This window comes from Protopterus annectens, chromosome 16.part0 (assembly GCF_019279795.1).
Source record: "Protopterus annectens isolate FY-2018-M chromosome 16.part0, PAN1.0, whole genome shotgun sequence".
Lineage (NCBI taxonomy): Eukaryota > Metazoa > Chordata > Ceratodontiformes > Protopteridae > Protopterus > Protopterus annectens.
Window position 1 is genome coordinate 666,544,095 of NC_056750.1, and position 21,781 is coordinate 666,565,875.

Here is a 21,781-nt window from a genome sequence, read left to right on the forward strand (position 1 = left end):
CTGAGCACAACAGTATTTAGTGTCTGCAGTTCCCTGTCAGCTTGGTACAACACTATGCAATCCTGCAGTAACTACCACAAGAGGAATTGATTCACATTTCATAAGCATTTCACTGAAGCAGTGTGTAACCAAGTAACCCGCACAACAGGAATTACTGCTTTCACAGTCCCCACAAAGACCCTGTTATGGACAACCAGTATAAAGTCCAGCAACTCCAGTCAGCAAATTCCATCAGTCCTGATCTGTACCTCACCTATGATATTAATATCTCAATTCTCCCCTCCCACAAAGAACACGTTAGACCATAGACAGTGATGAAGAAAATCAGTGTCACCCTGAGATACAATGTGAATTTTCTGTGGCGTGAGGAGGAAGCATTTCAGAATTACGCTAGGATTTCAAGCAGGTACAGTAAAGCACCAGCTTCCCTTGTAAAGTAGCTAAAAGAAAAATGAAGGGATCAGGTGGAATAAAAGATCCTTATGTGGCAATAACTGCTCTATTTCTTCACATCTTTTGGAATATCAAACAATGTGTACCTTAAAACGTGCTGTACACATAAGACATCTACTCTGCAAGGTAGTCGTGCCTGTCAGCTTTGTAAGCAGTTATGAATGCCAGTGCTTTCTAAGTCTCTTCCCCCTGCACATTACTTGCAATCCATGTGGAAACCAAGACTTCATGATCACATTAATCTGCATTATTGGAGAAGCTTCTCTCTTTTCCATCACACTTAAAGCACTCTGATGTAACCATATTTCGTAAGTTTTAATACAGAGCATAACCGTATGAAACAAATTACACACAGCTTCCTAAAAATTGGGCAACACTTTGGTAGGAATTACCTTTTTCTGGCTGGTGTCTGTAAAGAGGACTCTGGGATGACTGGCAGATGGGAAGAAGGCGCTGAGTTAATTGGTGCGTGATGGCTGGTCTCAGAGTCCAAGGATGAAGTCTCACTTTCCCCCACAGCTTCCCAACTTGCACTCATCTTCAAAGACCTCATGTCGTGATGGAATACAGCTTTCCCAACTTTAATGACTTCATAAAGCACTGCCATCAGAAGAACAACCAGTAGTGACAATGCCATCCCTACACATTTAAAAAAAAAACAAAAAAAGAGGACAAAAAAGAAGGGGTTGATCAGACAATAATAACCATCCTCATAAAAAAACACCAAAGATTTGACTTCATACTTAGTGAACACAATGAATAAAGCAGAGGTTGTGGCCTGACCATGATGCAGACAGACAAGATTCAGTGAAGTCACCATCTCTACAAACACATGGGAAAGGTGTGACTTGAGCACTAAGCAGCCAATTCTCCTATCCTAATAGGGGGTCTAATGGGGTTTTCTATCACAGAAGCATCTCCTGGTAAGACCAGAAATACAGCTCCAGCCAGAAAAAAAGTCTCTCTAACAGATCTGCATGAAGGACGCACTTTTTAAGCTTACATGAATGATGTGGAGATGTCACAAAGGCCAGCATTAATGTGTAGTGCAAACTCAGTATGCAACAGCCTGGTAAATAAAAAAATTTAAAAAAGCCCCCATCAATTCTGAATGCGTGTCACCTGATGTTCAGTTTTACCTCCTATGCCACCTGTAATAAATGGGCTCATCAAAACAGCAATCCATGGAAAGGTAGGATCGCCAAAGCTGGGTAATGTCTATGCACCTCTACAACCAGACAGGCCACTTTGTCACAAGCACACACTAACCTCTTTCCTCAAATAAGTTGGAAAAAGGGGAATAAGTACCTCTGGCACCAATGTGATTCATTAAAAAAAATATATGAAAAAAGAGTGATTACATGTGCCAGGATTTCTTCTACAAAAATATAGATATTTTGTGTAAATGGGCTCCAGTCAGTAACCATTTCAGGGATGCAATACACAGATGTTAGCGGTGATGCATGTTCACAAACCAAACGAAGTTTCAATAAAAGTAAAAATTAAAATGTTCTAAAACTACTTTCAGCAAACCTCTGAGGATTATTTCTAGCAAGGGGCAAGCCCCTTCTATACCTCCCATGAGGGGGGATACTCCCATAACCTCCAATTTTCTATATGCCAACTCCAAGGTTGCGCAACAGTGGAAAGAGTTTAAAACTCCTCTATGGAAAAAAAGAGCATTCAACAACTGTTCTAGTCTTTTTATCTTTGCTGAAACTACTGTCTATGAATCGACAGGCACATGTTAGTGTCAGAAGTGACGCAATTAAGATGAGTCTCCCTCATGACATCATTCGCTGTTTTAAGTCTACAAGGAAAGGTTTTCTCCTTTTAGTTACAAAATATTCTTTCATGCTTTCATTCCCTTGAAGTCATGAAAAACTCCATGCTGCATCTAAAGTGCTTCTGCATGAACTTGACAACACAAGGAAATAGGTTTTTCTGTTGTATCTATACACATTTCAGTTTTAATATCTCCACAAAAAGAATACACAGTATGGAGAGACATGCCCCCAAGCTATCCCAACTGATTTTCAGACTTGACATCACTTTCAAAATGAACATGGGATTGCATTTTCTAAAATTTTTGATCTGGTCATAAAATTACATACGATTCCTATGAATGCAGGTTTAAAATACACTATTTTTAATTTAAAAGCACACAGTATAAGAAATTATGCTTACTAACACCCAGACTATACCTACACACAGACAGTCATCAAAATTTGTTACTACATTACTTGTTCATTTACACACATTTCTTAATGTAAATTTACCATCTGTGTAACACTTCAAGCACAGAAGCAACTGAATTCCAACACTCAAGTCAATCATTTTGTCATTAAGCCTGTTAAAACTACACTTTTCCACAGATTACTAAATCTGGGAACCAAATAATAGATAATCAATGTATCAAAAGATGCTGCTTCCAGTAAACAATAAAGGCTGTCCTCCGTAAAAGTTCTTAAAACTCTGTGTAGTAATCAATCCACCAGCCAAAACGGGTTGCAAAGAACTCCAAATGATTTAATATAAATAATGAATTTTTCTGATGTAAACACTGTTTTTAAAAATGTAACAAACTTTTTAATAATTCATGTGTACCCAATATTTTATACTTGTACATCTATGTATCTATAAATTATTTAAAGAACTGGTTTAACACGAACCAAATGTTTTTACCACTGGATATGAAGGGTTAAAAGTTTGGTTAGTTTATAAATTTCAGCACTGATTGGCCAGCCAATTAGAATGAATGGATATATAAAGTGTTTTAACATGAAACAGACGATTCTGATGGTCTCCGTGGGGGAGATGAAAGCACTAAATCAGTCTTTTTTCATTATTTTATGTTAAATAAATAAATCATTTGGAGATCTTTGCAACCCGTTTTGGCTGGTGGATTAATTACTACACAGAGTTTTAAGAACTTTTACAGAGGACAGCCTTTATTGTTTATTGGAAGCAGCGCCTTTTTATACATTTGTGGAGGAATTTTCTGTCTTTGGGTACTAGATAATCAATGTAATCTGGAACATCTAAAAAATCTGTTAAAACATTAGTACGGTTTAAAATTACTTTAACACTAGAACACATGCATGACATAAACTTGACACTTTGACCATATCAGCAAAACTGTGAATACTAAAATTTCTTTCATTCAACCCTAAGTAAAACATACAATTTTTACAGGTGACAAAATGCTTTTAAAGTTACTTAGCCAAATCTTACTGAAATCTATAGGTTTAAGTCAACCGATCCTAATACAAAAAATATATAACAGTGTCAACTTTCAACTACGTTTTAATCTTTTTAATTCATGTTTGTTTTTATCAGCCTGGTAAATGAAAAGGAGTTTAAGACTTCAACCCAGACCCTGAAACTATGAGGCAAGCAGCTGTTAGGCAAAATAATGATGAATACACTATTTAACCACAGTCTTTTAAAATAAAGATTTGCTTTATATACTTATGACTGTTTACAATTTAGACATCCTTAACAGAAACAGTGGTCAAATTTATTTTCTGATGGCCTACCAGGGGTTGTGATTTTATATTTAAAAAAAAAAACTCTTCGTACCTGATGTCACTGTATTTAATCACAAGGCAAAAAAAGGTAAGTCTCTAAATAATTTTCTGTGATTAAGTGTTTCATTCTTAGTTTTTCATCCTTGTCAGATTTTTGTAAAAGTGAGTCGCCCTCAAATACAAAAAGGATATTGAGTCTCCCCTGCTTTTGGCTAACACTGTGGAGATGAAAATCATTCCCAAATCACAAATACTTAAAATTGTCAACATTTAGCTTTGCACACAACCTTCATTTACTAACATGCAATCAAATACACTGACAAATGCATTAGCTTTTATCTTGAATTTACCCAGATTTGCCATTACAAAAAAAACACAAGTAACTACACAGCATTTTCAGATGTATTTAGGTCTCTCCTGAAACAGGCCTAGGATTCCCTATTTGTGAAACAGTTTAATCTATGACAATAAGATAAATGACTAACAGTTCATACGGCAACAGACTCTGACTAGAAATGATCTGTTGAAAGTATGTGTCAAACATTTAAACTGAGCATTTCCCATACTGACAGGTGTGTAGGACTATGGGCTATTTTCCTGTACTTAAGTACTTAAGACTGGAAACATGGCACCTAAGACTATCCCAGGCCATCAAACTCCTCTCCTTTACTCACAATCCTGTATGAGAAAAGAACTCTTTCAAGATTCTGATTAGCCCACTGAAGGTAAAGCACAAAGGAGGATAGCATGAAACAGATATAAGTAAACCTCAACTTCATACACAAAGGCAGGAGGGAAGAGGTCTCTGAGCAAGTCAGAACAGTCCTGCACATTTAACACTATAGTACATAACATTTGTATTTGATGGAACTTAAGACAACCTTCCTCTTCCTTCAAGACAGACCCCACCAAAAAAAAAAAAATACGGACTGCCTCAACAAAACTGCACACAACAAAGTACCTCCAAAATTCTAAATAATATAACTAACCCTTAAGTGCCTCCAAGCAAGAAAAATCAAGTATCAAACTGGAGAAAAAGTGGATCCAAGCTCAAGATCCAGCTTCATCAATTCATCTCCTACTAAAAAGTATAAGGACTTCAAGGATAGGCCTCATAACAAAGGTAAACATAAGGATTATCAATAAAGAAAAACATTCAAAACAGGCCATGTGTAGAGATGATTATCAGCTGATGACTAACAAGTAAAAGGGAAACAATAACTAACACATGAACAAAGTGTGTGTGTGTGTGGGGGGGGGGGGGTGCTGGAAGAGATGGGCAACCTGGTCACCAAGATCCAGACTCAAATTGCCTATATGATAGATCCTCAGAATAAATTTGTCTGACCAGAAAAGTGGGCAAGTCTTCAGAAGAAAACTGCCTGTGCAAACAATTACAGATACAGACCAGAGGCAATGGCAGAACATGGAAAAATTCCAAAGTCGAATGGAATTCAACCTTCCGACTCCCAAGGGAACTGCAGCACTATTAGCAGCAGAAGAACTGACAGGTCTGTAGAACTATGTTTCCGAGATTTCAGATCTTGAAGAAAATAAAGGATGCAATACCTCTGACAAAAAGATAGCTGCGCTCTGTACTAAATGCCCATATGGTGGTTATTACACACTTCTATCTACTAATGCAAATATTTAACTGTTTATATTTCTTAACTATTTTATTCTACTTCATCCTTGCTCTCTGTCATCATTCTGTTACTTATTAATTTCAACCCAAATGTCAGTCTTGTTTTCTTTGTATTTCTGTCTGTTACAACCTTATACAAATGCACAGTAATCTCTTTTCTCCTCTTCCTATAGATACAAATTGTATGATACAAGGTTAGTATTAATCATCTGTTACACCTAAGTGTGTTTGCAAAAATGTATATGTAACAAGGATGAAAATATTATATACAATGTGGAAAATTGAAGTATACTGTACATTGCCTATGTATGTGAATACTGGAGCTTTTCTCCCCCAGCCTCTGCTGAAACGGGACATCTAACCCCATCAGACTTTCCAGATCAACAAATAACAAATATGAATGATATTTCTGGTATCAAAGGGCCTCCAACCCAGTGGGGAATATCAGTGAAATCCAGACAGCTGTACCCAAACAGAACAATTCTCCTCAAATACCAAGAGTACCAGAGCTACAAGAAAGGTGAAGTCCAAAGACCATGATGCAGTTCTTTAAAACGTAGTCAGGAATCATAAACAAAGCCTCCCCAAAAGATAACAGCCAATGGATAGTAACTGACACAGCTCTTACACAGTCACCTGGGGCTCAATGAATTGCAAATTATAACTCCAGGAAAGGAAAAAAAATCACCCAGCCATAATAGGGCAGCTTGGCAGGAATAATAAATGTCCAAGAACTGAAAGAAGCAAAATTTGCCTGTGGAAGATACCAGCTGGAGTCAAGGGAGCAAGACAAGGCAAAAGCTGAAAATAACCTCTGGAAGTCCTGGATGACTGAAAGCCAAAGGATCCAGGTAAGCTCAAAGATCAAACCTGCAAAGGGAGATGACCAGAGAACCTCTGGCAGCTGGAAGAGGAAGATATAAGGTGGCCATAAGAAACTATCCAGACAAAGGCTCATGAACCAAAAATCTAAATCTGATCCTGACAGAGCCCAAATAAGGGGAACTAAAAAAAAAAAACAATGAGACAATCAGATGCATTTCTCATGGAATAATCCTAATAAAAAGAAACCTATCCAATTTCAGTAGAGAGTCAGAGGCGAAGAAAAATTTCCAGAGGAAATAAAAAGGCAGAAAATTTCCTAAAGTAATAGAGTAAAGATTCCTGGGAACAGAATGAGAAGACAGACTAATGTTAACGACTAAGGCTGAAAGTTAGAAACCATGAAGTCTGTCAAACTTACAACTTAAAAACCTAAAAGCCACATTTCATAAAAATAGGAATCTTACAGTAATCTGGAACACGCACTCTCACAGCCGCCTGCACACTCTCACAGCCGCCTGCACACTCTCACAGCCGCCTGCACACTCATTAAATGGAACTGGGTTTGCCAGTTGTTGCCTGTATGTGAACAAACATGCCAAAACGGGCATTATATTCAATGATTGGCCTAATGAAGACTGAGTAAAGGGGAACAATGAAATCCCTAGATCTAGACTCAATCTCTTTGCTTATAAGATGTGCAGTACAGAAGGACTGTCTTACAATGGACACGTGTTGGTTAAAGGTTATGTCACTGTCCACATAAGTTTCCAAATCCCAAACAAATGGGTCAACATTTAAGAGTGCACTGTAAATGTGGTACTTCCCTGAGGTAGACGAGTTCCCAAAGGATAAAATAATGCATTTTTTGCAATTTAATTTCAGTCCATGGTTTTGGCATCATTTAAGAGAAACCTTCCTGCAGGACATCTTAAATCATTTTGGGAGTCAATGACTGCTCCTAGCTTGCAGTCATCTGCAAACTTAGTCAGCCAGAGTTCTTTGGTATTGGCTTTGAGGTCAGAGAAATATATACCAAAAAAGAAAGGTCCCAGCACAGAATCCAGGGGGACTCCATTGGTGACTGGTCTCTTTGTGGAGGGTAACTTCCCTTATTTTGATTATCTGCATCCTGTCTGCGAGACATCTAGCAGTCCAGAAGGTGACATAGGAGTTTATTCCCATTTTTATTTAGCTTTTCTACTATGCCCGAAAGGTGAACTGTGTAAAAAGCTTTGGCCAGGTTGAGGTATGCAGTGTGTACTGTTTTGCCTTCTTCCATTGCTTTGGTGACCTTTAAAAAAAAAAAAGGTCCACCAGGTTAAGTGAACTTGACTTGCCCTTAACAAATCTAAACTGAAACGGGTTCAATGTTTGGTTGTTCCCCATGTCCTGATTGATTAGTTCCATAATAAGTCTTTTCATGGCTCTGCATACGAAGCTGGTCAGACTTATGGGTCTGTAATTGCCTGCGTCTGTGCAAGGTCCTCCCTTATGCAGGGGAATGACTGCAGCTGTTCTCCATTCTCTTGGTGCAAAACCTGGAAGGCTGAGATTGAACATATTGTTAAGGATATGTGGCTAAATCATGCTTCATGTTATTTAAGCTGCATCCAGGGATACTGTCAGGACCCATCGAGGCAGTATTTTTAGCTTTTGATAGCACTTTTAGGACTTTGTCTTGTGTAATAGCTGGAGGCGAGCCAGTTTCAGCTATACATCTAAGGCAGATGGAAGAGAGAAATGGGCAAAGTTAGAGCTAAAATGTATTGCCCAGGAAGTTCGCTATATCTTCAGCATAGGTAACATCATTCACAATCAGCTCACTGCATTGCTGCATTGTGCTTTTGAGATTACAAAGATAAGTAAAAAATCCCTTGTGACAGTCTTTGGCTTGGGTAGCTGTTTTAGCATCAAACTTTGCTTTGGTTGATTTTATTTAGCTCCTGAGAGGCTTCAGTGAAAAGGGCTGTAACATTCTGGGAATTACTCTTACTTGTGCCAAAATTATTTTCTTTTTATTATAAAACTTATTGATATTATGGTTTCATCATGTGGTTTGTTTCTGGGGTTTTCCCTGCACTTCTTCATACAGAGTATAGCTCCACCTATGCGGCTGTTTACATGCTGGTACAGTGTGGAGGTTTACGTTTCTGCATATTAAGGGGAGTTAACAGGATATGGTGGGGATTTGAAGCTTGCCAATGTGTCACTTAGGAGTACTCAAATTTGTGTTAATTTCTAAAGGTACATTGGGTGGAAAGGACTTCTGGTTTCAGTTTTATTCCGAAGGAGACTACTTTACGGTCAAATAGCATACGTAAAACAAGATACCCCTGTAAATGTTCTCCATTAAAATCTAAACAGTATATAGTTCCATACATTTTTCTTTGCCCCTCTTTTTGCAGATGGATACTGATAATGTCTTTTTCCAACCTTTTGGATCTCCAGGAACATTTTATAGTTTGGCCAACAGTTTCTGAAGAGCTCATTAATTGGTATATTTACAGCAGAACATCCAACCCCTGCTATCTATCACATTCTACACCACCCATTTCTTTTTCTAGCCTACTCCCCTGTCTATGTCACCTGTCCTTCATATCCTGTTCCTTCCTTAACACAGTGGTACTCTTCATAGTCCGACTTCCCTGAAGATTGTTCATTTAGTACTTCAGAACGTTCCTTTACTCCTTTTACCCTCTTATCTTTTGATACTAATCAATCTATTCAATTCTTAAATCTTTTCATCCAGAAATTTACCCAGTTCTCTTGTCATTCAACTGTGTAGTCATTTCAAAGTATTTTGTAATTCCTCTACTGGAGCAAATCTGCAAGGTGTCTGCCCATAACACTGGTAACTACAGTCTGGGAGCAGCTCAGAAGGATGATGCGATTATCCAAAAGAGAAAGATGGGGGAGAGACAACTAGCAAAAACTGAATTCTGGACAGACATACTCGTGCACATGTTAAATGCAGGCACACCAGCATGTAGTGTCTCAACTGTGTATACTGAAGTTCATACTTTTCAGATGTAGCACTACCACAAAAGTGCCAAGAAAGTAGGAAAAAAACAGCTGAAATGTTAGCTGTATGAAGCCCTCACTCTGAAAAAACACCACTGCCCACAGCTGCCATTATCTGAGTAAACAAATAATACCATGGAAACTGATGAAGGGGCATGGCCTCCCTTCCCTGCCTATACACTAGGGGATCTAACATTCTAATGAGGACATTATGCTTATACTGGGATACACAGATTCCTTTCACAGCAGAAGTAGCAAATTAGGTCTTGAAGAAGCCATAAAAATTAGACATGGATGGTGTCACTGTTGTACAACCTCCACTCAAAAGAATTTCAAAAAATCTGCACATAAAGTAAAGGGACTGGCTGGTGAGCATGCCAACGTAAAACAGTCAACAGCTCGTCTATAATGCCTGAGTGGGGTACTGTATCAAAAGCCTTGCCCAGGTCGAGATAAGCTGTGTGCATAGTCTTGCCTTCATCCAGTGCTTTGGTGACCCTCTCGAAAAAAACTCCACCAGATTTAATAGGCATGAGCTTCCTTTAACAAAGCCAAACTTATAGAGGAGTAAGAAAGGCCATAGGATAACACCTCAAAAAATGCTGTAAAACCAGAGAACTAGCCCTGAATGGGTGCTGGTTACAGGACCATAGGAGTTTACTAGGCTAATGGCCTTGGGGCCCTTACAAGCCTAGCCATGAGTTGACCCCCAGAAAAAAAAAAAAAACAAAACTCAGTCAGCAGCTTTCACCCCTGTTAATGAATGACCTTGGGACAAATTTGTGGTTTCCCATCCACTCATCAAGGTTGCGCTTGAAGAGGGTCAGGGAGGTACTCTGTTTGACATGTATGGGAAGTCTATTTCAGAGATGGGGCAGTCTCTCAGAGACTGGGCACTCTCTCCGCAGGTTTTGTTGATGTCGCACATTACATTCTGGCCTTTTGAGCGGGTAATGCACGAGGAGGTAAACTTATGGATACGGAACAGGGTCTGAGATTGTCTTGTGGGCAAGACACAGATCACCTCTGAGCAATCTGTACAATACAGAGTAGAGTGACAGTGATTTGAGCTTGTCCACGCACAGGACAGGTGTTGGACACTATGGATTCTATTATGAGATATTTCTGTGGCCTTTCCAGCTGGTGTAGATGTTTGGAGAGATATATACCAAACGGGGCATTATACTCAATTAATGGGCTAATGAGGAGAGAGTATAGAGAGTTTTTTTTCGAGATGCAATCCCTTTACTTACGAGATGAAGTAAAAGGCTTTTCTGGCCAGTGCCACTACAGGACAGCCGAATGTGAAAGCTCAACCTGATTACCCAGGTCTCTGACCACAGGTTGTGAGCTTAGGGGGTTGCCACTGATGTGGTAATCAGTAGGGGCCATGTTTTTGCTTAATCGTATGATACATTTTTTTTTGCGTTTAGCCTGAGGCCATGACTTTGGCAGCAGTCATTAGTTGTTGTCAGACCCTCTTGCAGTATGTTCTTATCATCTGGGGAGTCAGAAACAGCACCAAACTTACAGTCATCTGCAAACTTGGTCAGCCACAGACCTTTTGACTTTGCCTGGACCTTTGAGAAGTAAACACCAAACAGTAGGGATCCCGAGATAGATCCCTGGGGAATTCCACTAAATAGAAGTTATGTCCTTACCATAACGTTCTATGTGGAGTGTTCATCTCGCCTTTGTTCTTACACATGGGTTCGGAGCCGATCCTCGGCTCCGAGTCGGCCGCTTAGCAAAGCTCTGCATCGAGAAGAAGCTCGAGACCGACCTATCTCCCACAATTCCCTCTGCCCTTACCTCAGATCTAGTTTGCAAAACAATACCAGACCCCATAACAGGAATATAAACATACATACATACATACCAGGGCGTAGCTGAAAACAGCAGCAACAGCAGAGAGAAATCAGTAGCGGGAGAGCCAAACCAGACCTCTAAACTGGACGTTCTTCCTGACCTGAGGGTGGGAGGGTGGGAATGTAAGAACAAAGGCGAGATGAACACTCCACATGGAACGTTATGGTAAGGACATAACTTCTATATGGAGAGTGTTCAATCTCGCCGTTTGTTCTTACACATGGGTAGCGTCCCTAGCTCCATGACCCTGAGAGACTCACGGAAGAACGTTCCTGAGCACAGTGGAACCAAAGGTTGCCCTGTCCCTGGAAATCCTATCCACTTTATAATGAGTGATGAACGTATGTGGTTTAGACCAAGTGGCGGCCGCACAAATAGTATCCAAAGGTAGGCGGGCCGCATGAGCCAGAGATGTAGAGACTGATCTAGTAGAATGTCCTTTCGGTTTGGTGGGCAAACTCTGCTCAGTAGTAGCATAAACAAAAGTAATACAATCAGATAGCCATTTGGAGAGAGTACGCTTCGTCACTGCCATGCCCTTTCTGTTGTCTGCAAAGGCTATAAAGAGTTGGTCTGCTTTTCTGTGATCCTTTGTTCTATCTAGATAGAATCTGAGTTGTCTATGAACATCTAACTTGTGTAACATATATTCCAGCTTGTTGGAATGGTTTTTGAAAAATGTGGGGAGTTCGATGGACTGATTAATGTTGTTGACTGAACAAACCTTGGGAAGAAATGACGGGTTGGTGTGTAAGGATACCCTATCCGGGTGAAAAATCAAATATGGGTGCTTAATGGAAAAAGCTTGAAGTTCTGACACTCGTCTGGCTGAAGTGATAGCTACTAGAAAGAGAGTTTTCCATGACAAGAACTTTAATGAACAGGAAGAGGCTGGTTCAAAAGGTGGTAGCATTAGTTGGGATAAAAGAAGGTTTAGATTCCATGGAGCTGTAGGGAACCTGACTGGTGGCCTAATATGAAAGGACCCTTTTAGAAAAGCCTTACAAAGCCTAGGAGTCATAATAGGCGCTCCATTCTCTCCTACATGGAAGTTTGACATAGCAGCCAATTGAACTCTCAAGGTGGCAGGAGAAGCTCCTTGGTGAAATAGCATGGATAGAAACTCTAAAACCTTGTTTAGAGGGGCTAAGGGATCTAAATGCTGTGCAGTTGCCCAGTATACAAAGCGCTTCCACTTACTAGTGTAAATTTTTGTAGTGGAAGCTTTATGAGAGGCTACTAGAATGTTCTGAACCGCAGGAGAAAGATAATCAGACCTGGCTAAGAAGGGAAGCGGAGCAGCCAAGCTGCTAGTCTGAGAGACAGGAGCAGCGGGTGGGGAGCCCCTGACGAATGGGTCAGTAGATCTGGCTCCGGGTCCAGGATCCAGGGCTCCCGTATTTGGTGTGCTTGAAGAAAGGGAAAACAAATTTGACGAGGCCAGAATGGGGCAATGAGGATTACAGTCCTTTCCAGATTCTTGGCTTTCTGCAGAAATCTCGGTATCAGAGGTATAGGGGGGAAGGCGTACAGGAGACCCGGGGGCCAATCGTGAATCAGAGCGTCCCTGGGGACTTCCCCTGGCGGGGGTAACAGGGCAAAGTAGCTTCTGCATTTGGCATTCATTGGAGACGCAAACAGATCGCAGCAAGGCAGACCCCACTTGCAGAATATTCTGTCCGCTACTGTCTGTTTGAGGGACCACTCGTGAGGTAACAGGATGGCTCTGCTCAACCTGTCCGCTATGATGTTGGATAACCCCGGGATGCGCGTTGCTATCAGAAAGCGACCCGTGGACTCTGCCCATTGCCAAATTCTCATGGCCTCTCTGCATAATTGGTAAGATTTGGTTCCCCCTTGCTTGTTTATGTACCAGACTACGGACATGTTGTCCGTCTGAACTGCAATGGTCCCTAGAGGTAGAAAGGGAGAAAAGTGTTGCAACGCTAGGAACACTGCCCTCATCTCCAGAACATTGATGTGCAGGTTGTACTCGAGATTGGTCCATTCGCCTTGGACTGTCTGACCCTGAAAGATGCCCCCCCACCCTATCAGGGAAGCGTCCGTGGTCACTGTAGCTGTTGGAGTGGGTAGCACAAACGGCCGGCCGCCGGTGAGATTGCAATTCTGTAGCCACCAAGATAGGTGTGTCTTGCAGATGTTTGTGGTGTGAATTTTGTGTGTCAGCGGTAACTGTTGGAACGACCATTGTGCGAACAGCAGCCATTGAAGAACGCTCATGTGCAGTCTTCCCAAGGGTATTGCAATGAGGGAAGCTGACATGAGTCCCAAAACTTTTAGAACCAGTTTGGCCGGGGATTTCTTGGACAACAGGAGTAGAGATATGTTGTTTTGTAGAGAGGCTATCCTTTCTGGGGAAGTCTTAGAATCAAGCAACGGGTATCCAAATCCGCACCTATGAATGAGATATGCTGTGATGGCTGTAATGCAGATTTTTCGAAATTTATGGAAATTCCGAGTTGAACACAAAGTTCGAGTGTGTAATCCCTGGCCTGTATCAGTCGACGCTCAGTGGTGGCAGTAAGGAGCCAGTCGTCCAGATACGGAAACACCTGGAATCCTAGGCGTCTCAAGTGAGACGCTACCACTGCCATGCATTTGGTGAAAACCCTGGGGGCCGAGGTTAGACCAAAGGGCAGGGCCCGAAACTGATAGTGACTGGCTCCCAGCCTGAAGCGCAAATGATCCCTGGATGCTCTGGCCATTTTGATGTGGTAGTATGCGTCCTTGAGATCTATTGTGCACATCCAGTCGTCCTTCTGTAAGAATGGAAGGATCGATTGAAGCGTGACCATCTGGAACTTTTCTTTCTTGACGAAGGTATTGAGATTGCTTAGGTCCAGAATTGGCCTCCAGTCCGTCTTTTTTGGAACTAAAAAGAACCTTGAGTAAGTTCCGAATCCTCTTTGGTCCGCCGGGACTGGTTGGATGACTCTTTTTTCTAGCAGCTTTGAAATTTCTATAGCTGCAGGTTCTCGCAGATGGGGAATCTTTTCTGCGGTAACGGGGGAAATAGAAATGGGATTTTGTAACCTCTGGTAATAATGCTTTCTACCCATCTGTCTGAGGTAATTCTTTGCCAGGCCTGAGGGTATAAAGCTAAGCGACCCCCGACTGCCTCCAGAGCAGGACAGTCGGGCCTCCCTTCAAGAGTGCTGGAAAGGCTTCCCAGGGATTGTATCCCTGTCACCTTGGTTTTGCGGACCCCCTCTGCCGCCAGGGCGACGTCTTCCACTTCTGCCCCCCCCCCTGCCTCTGGAGGGGGCATCACCCTGTGTGCTTGGGAAAGAACCTTGGGGTTTACGAAACCACATTTTCCCACCTCGTTGCCCTTTGGGGTACGGTCTGGATGGGGTGGAAAAACAGACTCCGACAGCAGACAGAGTCTTTCCCTCTTGCTCACACCAGGTAAGGGTCTCCTTTACTTTAGGGCCAAAGAGAGTGGCACCATCAAATGGGGCGTTAGTAAAGGAAGACTTGAAGGCTTCCGCAAAGGAGCATAAGCGCATCCAGGATTGTCTACGGAGAGCAATCGCTGAAGCAGCAGCCCTACTCGACCCTTCTGCTGCATATGAGATGAGCCTCATGGACGAGTTCACAATTGATGTAAGGGTATTGAGCTGTGCTGTAACCTTTTCCGCGATAGCAGCATCTGTAGTACCCTGGAGGGTATCTCCCAACTCTGACTAGATCCCTCTGTAAACGTGTAAAATGAGTCAAATAGTTCAGCGATCGCATGGAAAAAGTCGCTGAACTAAAAATGCGCTTCCCATACCTGTCCATAGTCCTAGGATCTCTGTTAGGCAGATGGACAGATGAGGAAGATTCAGACATCTCCTTTTTAGTGGCAGCTGCCACCACCATAGCGTCCACTGGAACTCCCTTTGTGAGGTATGCCTTGTCCTGAGGGGCAGTAATATATTTATTAGGTTTTCTGGGGACTGGCTCCACTGTGTCAAGTGTCTCCCACACCCTTCGAGCAATCAAGTCCATCAACTCATCGAAGGGCTGAGTGACCCAAGAGGAAGAAGGGCGAGCACCGAATGCCTTCAGCAAAACTGACTCATTCTCAGAAGGGGGTAGGGCTTGCCAATCACCTCTCTGTTTTAGGATCTCCAGGATGTCAAAAAAAAGAGACATCCTCTGAGGGTGATTTCTGGGACCCTTCTGACTCATCCAAGTCAGTGTCCGATGTTAAGGACTCTTGTGGAGAATCCAAGTGCCTCCTCTTACACCATCTTTTCCTCAGGACTTCCTCGGGGGGGGCATCCGATGAAGCCTCCGAGGAAGAGGGGGCTCCCTCTGGGAGCGGCTGAGACACAGGTGCTCGACGCTTTTGAGTAGCCGTAGGTGCAGAAGAGGATAACGGGCCTTTATGGGAGGGGGACGCTGTTTCTGCTGAGGTAGTTGTCTGAGGAGACAATACCTTCCTCATAAGATCGAAGGCCCCCGGACACCGAGCCGAGGAATCCCCCGGTTCCGAAGAACGTGGAGGAATCTCCGACGCCGAAGCCAAAGGCACCGATCCCGAGGACGGAACCGAGGTGATCCGTGCCGAGGCACAGAGAGAGAGTGTCGGCACCGAAGTATCGGTACGGCTCTCGGTCCCGGAACCAAGGATAGATAGTCGGCTACGCGAGTCCGGGATAGGTTCCGACGGAGTCGAGGTAAACGATGCCGACCGAGAAAGAGACTGTTCCGGCACCAAGGGCTCTACAATCAACAAATCAGCGTCTCCCGGCTCAGAGGACTGAACAGGTCTCGGAGGAGGATCAGATGGAGACAAAGGAAGGCCTTCGAATCTCGACACCAACTGAGAGGAGACTGCAATGAGTTTGGACAGGGCCGTGTTCTCCATCAGCTTCTGCACCACACGGTCTACGTCGGTGTCGGAGAGGGGCCTGGAAGACCGCGTCGAAGAAATCGAAGACGGTACCGACCTCAAAAGAGCCGGAGGTGGCAGTTCTGTCACCGGTTCCAAGACTCGAGGCTCGGTGACAGAGACTAGTTCGATACTCGGCCCCGAAGTCTGTGGAACCGGTGAACGAACTTTAAAAGAAGAACTTGGAGCCGATGATGTAGGCTCCGAAGTCTTCGACTCCTTCGAAGATTTAGAGGTCTGGTCTGACTTATCTAAAGCCTCTTGAAAGGCAGGCTTCAGAAGACCTCTGTCCATGAGCTTCCTGCGCCTATCTGTCATGACCCTTCCACTAAAGGAGTGACAAATGGAGCAGTCCTCCTGAAGATGGAGAGGGCCAAGACAGTAGACACAGGAGCTATGGTTGTCTGTGGCAGACATCTTCTGTCCACACTGACATCTCTTGAAACATGATTTAACTTGGTCAGACATGTCAAAAAGGTCACAAAACTAGTGAAAAAACACCAATATATCAAACTTTAGCCAAAGCCAAGCAATAATGTTATGAAGAAAAGTATGTAGTCAAATCCGAGAATTAGTGAGTGGGGTAGGCCCTAGATTCTAACTTTAAACCTAAATTGTTTTAAAACACTAAAGATTAAGTTAATCGGAACCTTAGACCCAAACACACAACATACACCAACAAGTGTCACAATCCAATAACTTTAGATCCAAAAATTTTTAAGAAAAAAAGACAAATCTTATCTGAAGTTGGCTCAGAGCTCTTCAAACGATGTGATCAGATGCAGCGGCAAACTAGATCTGAGGTAAGGGCAGAGGGAATTGTGGGAGATAGGTTGGTCTCGAGCTTCTTCTCGATGCAGAACTTTGCTAAGTGGCCGACTCGGAGCCGAGGATCGGCTCCGAACCCATGTGTAAGAACAAACGGCGAGATTGAACACTCACATTGACAGGTCTGCTATCAGAGGTGGCGGCACCTACTTTGACCTTGAGGGTTCTGTTGGTGAACCAGTTAGCCACCCACCAGATGAGAGAGGGATTTACACCAAGATGTGTTAGCTTTGATGCCAGAGTGGAGGATTGTGTCAAAGGCCTTGGCCAAGTCAAGGTAAATTGTATGTACTGACTTCCCCTCATCCAGGGCCTTGGTGACCATCTCAACAAGTCAACCAGGTTAAACAGGCAAGATCTGCCCTTGACAAATCTGAACTGTGTGGGTTCAAGTGCTTGGAGATTGCCTATGTCCTTGTTTATGGGATCCATAATAATACACTCCATGGCTTTCCAGATCAGACTTGTCAAGCTAATGGGGAGATGGTTTCCAGGGTCAATAGCGGCACCACCTTTGTGCAAGGGAATGACAACGGCAGTTCTCCACTCTGCTGGAATGAAGCTTGTACTTGGGCTGTGGTTGAACAGGGTGCTCAATGGCAAAGCCAGTTCTTGCTGGAGATGGTTCAGAATACAGCCTGTATGTTGTTGGCACCAACTAGAAAACCTTTCCATTTGCTAATATATGATTTTCTAGTAAGAAGCTTTCTTGCCCCAATTAGTACCTGCTGCACATCCTCAGAAAACAGGTGTTTTAAAAGGAATTAAGATCCTATCATCCAGGCAGACAACTGAAGATGACTGATGAGAGGGTGTATTCAAATACCTTTTTTCGTGTGTGAGTAGCTCCAGTCTTTGAGGAAGCTTGTGAAAATTGCCCCTGGCCACTTCCAAAAGAAGGAAGAACCATGGTTGCCTAGGCCAAAACAGACTCACCACAATGACATTGGGGGATTACTTCTCAATCTTCAGAAGTAACCTGGATATTAGTGGAAAGGGTGGAAATGCATACAAGAGTATTCTTGTCCAAGGAAAAGAAAAGTCATATGTCTTCCAGACATTTTTCCTTGTAGTTCTGGAGCAGAATCTTGTCAGCCGATTATTCATAGAGAAAGCAGACATCATCCTGAACTCCACAGAGATGGATCAAATCTTGGAAGACTGCCTGATCTACTTTCAAATAATGAGGGTCTGTCCTTGTCCTGCCCAGCTCATTTGCCGCACAATTTTGCTCTGATGCAATATAGGATGCCTGTGGAGTGAGATTGTGCTGTAAAGCTAAATTCCAAGCTAACATGGTGAGCCTGCAAATGGGGTATGACCTTGCTCCCTCTTGTTTGCTGATGTACCATAAAGTTGTGGTAGTGTCTAACAACTTGAAGAGGTCTTCAGGACCAAAAATGATTCAGAGATTTGAGTGCATTAATTAGGGCATGCAGCAGTTGTGTATTTTATCTGTTCTTGGTGTTACATATACCTTGCAATTGTATCCCTCCTAAAATTGCTCCCCAAGCAATGTCCAAGGTGCCTGTGGTGACTGACTGCTTTGGAACAATGAGGGGGAAGGGGAGATCTGGACTTCGGGATATCTGTTGCTTTCATTAAATGATTTTTCTTCAGACAAACTCCAGCACTGGGATTTGAAAAAAACAAAGGGTGCTGGTGCTGAGACCAAAGAGAATTCAGTTAGATACCACTGTATCTTTCTCATAGAGTCTTGTCAGGGGTATCATGAGAGTCATAAAAGTCAAGGGAGAATAGATGTAGATACAGTACGACATCCCTCCACTGGGCCAGTAATCAAGAAGCCTCAATCCTCCCCACTGACACCGGTGTTCACTTAGAACCAAGACAGATACACACAGTATTTTCAGATGCAGCGCTCTGCACGAAGCACAATTTATCTTAAGAGCACACAGAAAGCACAATGCAGACCTGGGGCTGCATTTTCCTCTCCAGGCTCCAAATAAGACTTCACCTTTCTCTCTGCAGAAATCAGTGCTCTGTGTCCCTGTTCCAACTAGCTGACACACGCACTGAGATTTGACTTCCATACACCTGGGAAAAGCTGGCAAATATTTACCTGCTATACCATCTTCACCCAGGACTATAAGGTAGATTCACGGCCACAAGCCAGCTACTTTAAGGCACTTACTAGATTACACAATTACTCTCAGTAAAATTAATACTTATACAAATGGTAATGTTTGGCAAAGCAGCAAGACTTTCAGGTGAATGAAGCAATGGTGTCACCAAATAAATGCAATTACTCTCAAGGGTTAAAATATTTTTCTAAAAGACCCGCCACAATGAAAAGTATAGACATATTTAATAAATAATAAAATAGAAAACATGAAAATACTGAATACAGAATCATAGTCATAAGCTGAAAATACTGAATATCTATTTACAAACACCAGAGTTTCAGTTCACTGGAAATATACAAACACAGAAGGAAAGACTGACAATACAGAAAAACGGTATTAAACTAATCTTACTATATTTTCTGACTAACTGAAGGATTATTGTTCCCTAGTTAAGTTACTTACAAAGCAAGGCAAGATCAAGTGGAAGAGTGTCTTTTTCTTTAGGTCCAAGACAGAGTGAAGAGTCTTCTGTGTCATCTCTTACTAGTATCTCAATATAATTTCAGTGCTGGCTATAGAATGACATCACATCTGGTCACCTGATTCTGTGGTTCCCACACTACCATCCCCCACCCCGACTAGAAGCTGAACCAGGATCTAGCACAGATGTGTCACAATATACACCTAGACCTTTGCTAAGGCATCTGGAGACTGTAAAACAATTCCAATACTTTCATCCTTCTGCAGAGACTAAGCAGCTATTCTCTGGCACCCCAGGCTAGCAATTAGCTCACCAGTAAGGACAATAAAAGCAGGACCTCAGCCTAGATATTGCATCTCTGCTGCACTCAGGCCTATGAGATAAAATCGTTATGGCCTACACCAAGTCATTTAATTTCTGGCTATTTTCTCTTAAAGTAAGCTGAGCTGAGTTTGACCCCTTCCTTTCCTGCATCCTCTGTTAACATATCTACATTTCCACAGTTGCAACAGTACAGTCTGATATAAATGTATACATTTTTTTTCTGTCCAACAGGACCCACTGTTGGCACATTTTTAGCACAAGCAACTTCACAAATACAGTTTTAACACAAGCCTCTGTACAAATCAGTTCGATATACAAATGACAAAATTCTTTACAAAACTCCAGCTAGCTATGCTGGCGTGTGTTACACATGCACTTCCCTACTCTCTCCGGCATAGCTGGCAGTACATCACATAGTCACATACAGATCTGTTTTTTTATGTTGAAGAAAAGCTCTTTGAACTGAGGTGATTAGTTCACATTCCAGGAACACAATCCTGTGTGAAGTCAAGAAAGACTTTTGAATGCTCTCTTGGAATCCCAGCTTGTGTAACAGAGCTCTCACCCAAAGATTCTTGACACTCTGCAAAAATAAGCAAGTCATCTAAATATGAAAAGATGTGGATACTGTGCAGCCTGCAATGAGCTATAACCGCAGATAGACACTTTGTGAACACTCTTAGGGCAGTGGATAGTCCAAAGGGAAAGACAGACAACTTATAATGGGATCCAGACCCACAAAACCTTAAGAAACGCCTAAAATCTGTATGAATAGGAATGTGATAAGTATCTTTTAAATCTAGTGTTACCTGGAAACTTAAATGAAGAGGAGTTGGAAACAGGTTGTGAAGCGACAGCATTTTGAATTTGGGCACTACTGCAAACAGGTTTAGGAAAGAAAGACACAGAACTGGTTGCAAAGCAGTGTCTTTCTTTGCCACTTAAAATATGCTTGAATAAAACCCCTTTTTCACCTGGGAAGGGGGAAACTGATTTTACAACTCCCTGGGATAGCATGTGACACAGGACAGGTGGAAATAAGAGAGTCTGGTATGAAGAATGAGGAATTACCCCCTGGAAAGGATGAATTTCTTCATTTTGCCATCTGTAACCTTGATGAATGATCTTTAAAACCCATTTGTATGAAACTGTTGCCAAAGAGGAAAGTGGTGATTCAGACTTTCTGGAAGGGAAAAGGAGCTGTCAGGGTGGGAGGGGAAACAAAGTCTCTTAAAAAGTCATTCTGACTTATTGGACTCTCCTTGGTTTTAGGAGTTTCCAGAAATCTTTTTGCAACACCCTTGCCATTTCTTCTTAAATGTCTATTTACCCGCATTTTGTTGAAACTGTATATTTTGTTTCTTACCAAAACTGAATGGGAAGTTGGAGAATTCCTTGGAAAATTTGGAAATGGAGGGCTGAAAAATCTTACGGATTCGATATCATCTTCCCCCTTTCATCACACTTTTTTGATCACCTCTGCAGTAGAGGGGGCAAAAAAATTGATCTCTATCCAAGGGAGAATTTAAAATCTCACTTTTATCATCCTCTGGGAGGTTCCGAGAACACTGCTGTGCAAACTTCAAAAAAGTACCAATGGCCATAGGCTTGAAGTATCAGAGTCATACTCACACTGTATGCAATGAGTAGTAACCAACAAAGTTAATTTAAAGTAGATTTTTCCTCACAAGAAGAAACTGCAGACAAAATATTCCTCATACTTTCACAATCAGTCAGGACAAACATTAACATACGACTCCAACAACTCACAATTCTGAAAAAATCAAAGTTGCAGAAGCATACACTTTTTCCCAT

At 42.3% G+C, this 21,781-nt stretch overlaps 1 protein-coding gene across 1 annotated transcript in view; it reads right to left on the reverse strand.

Moving 5' to 3' along the window:
* Positions 1-841: 841 nt before the first annotated feature.
* Positions 842-21,781, reverse strand: part of LOC122790983 (probable low affinity copper uptake protein 2) — a 270,983-nt gene continuing 250,043 nt past the window's right edge. The window contains exon 3 of the mRNA XM_044058707.1: positions 842-1,092. Coding sequence (XP_043914642.1) covers positions 842-1,092 — 251 coding nt within the window. The remainder of the gene's footprint in view (positions 1,093-21,781) is intronic.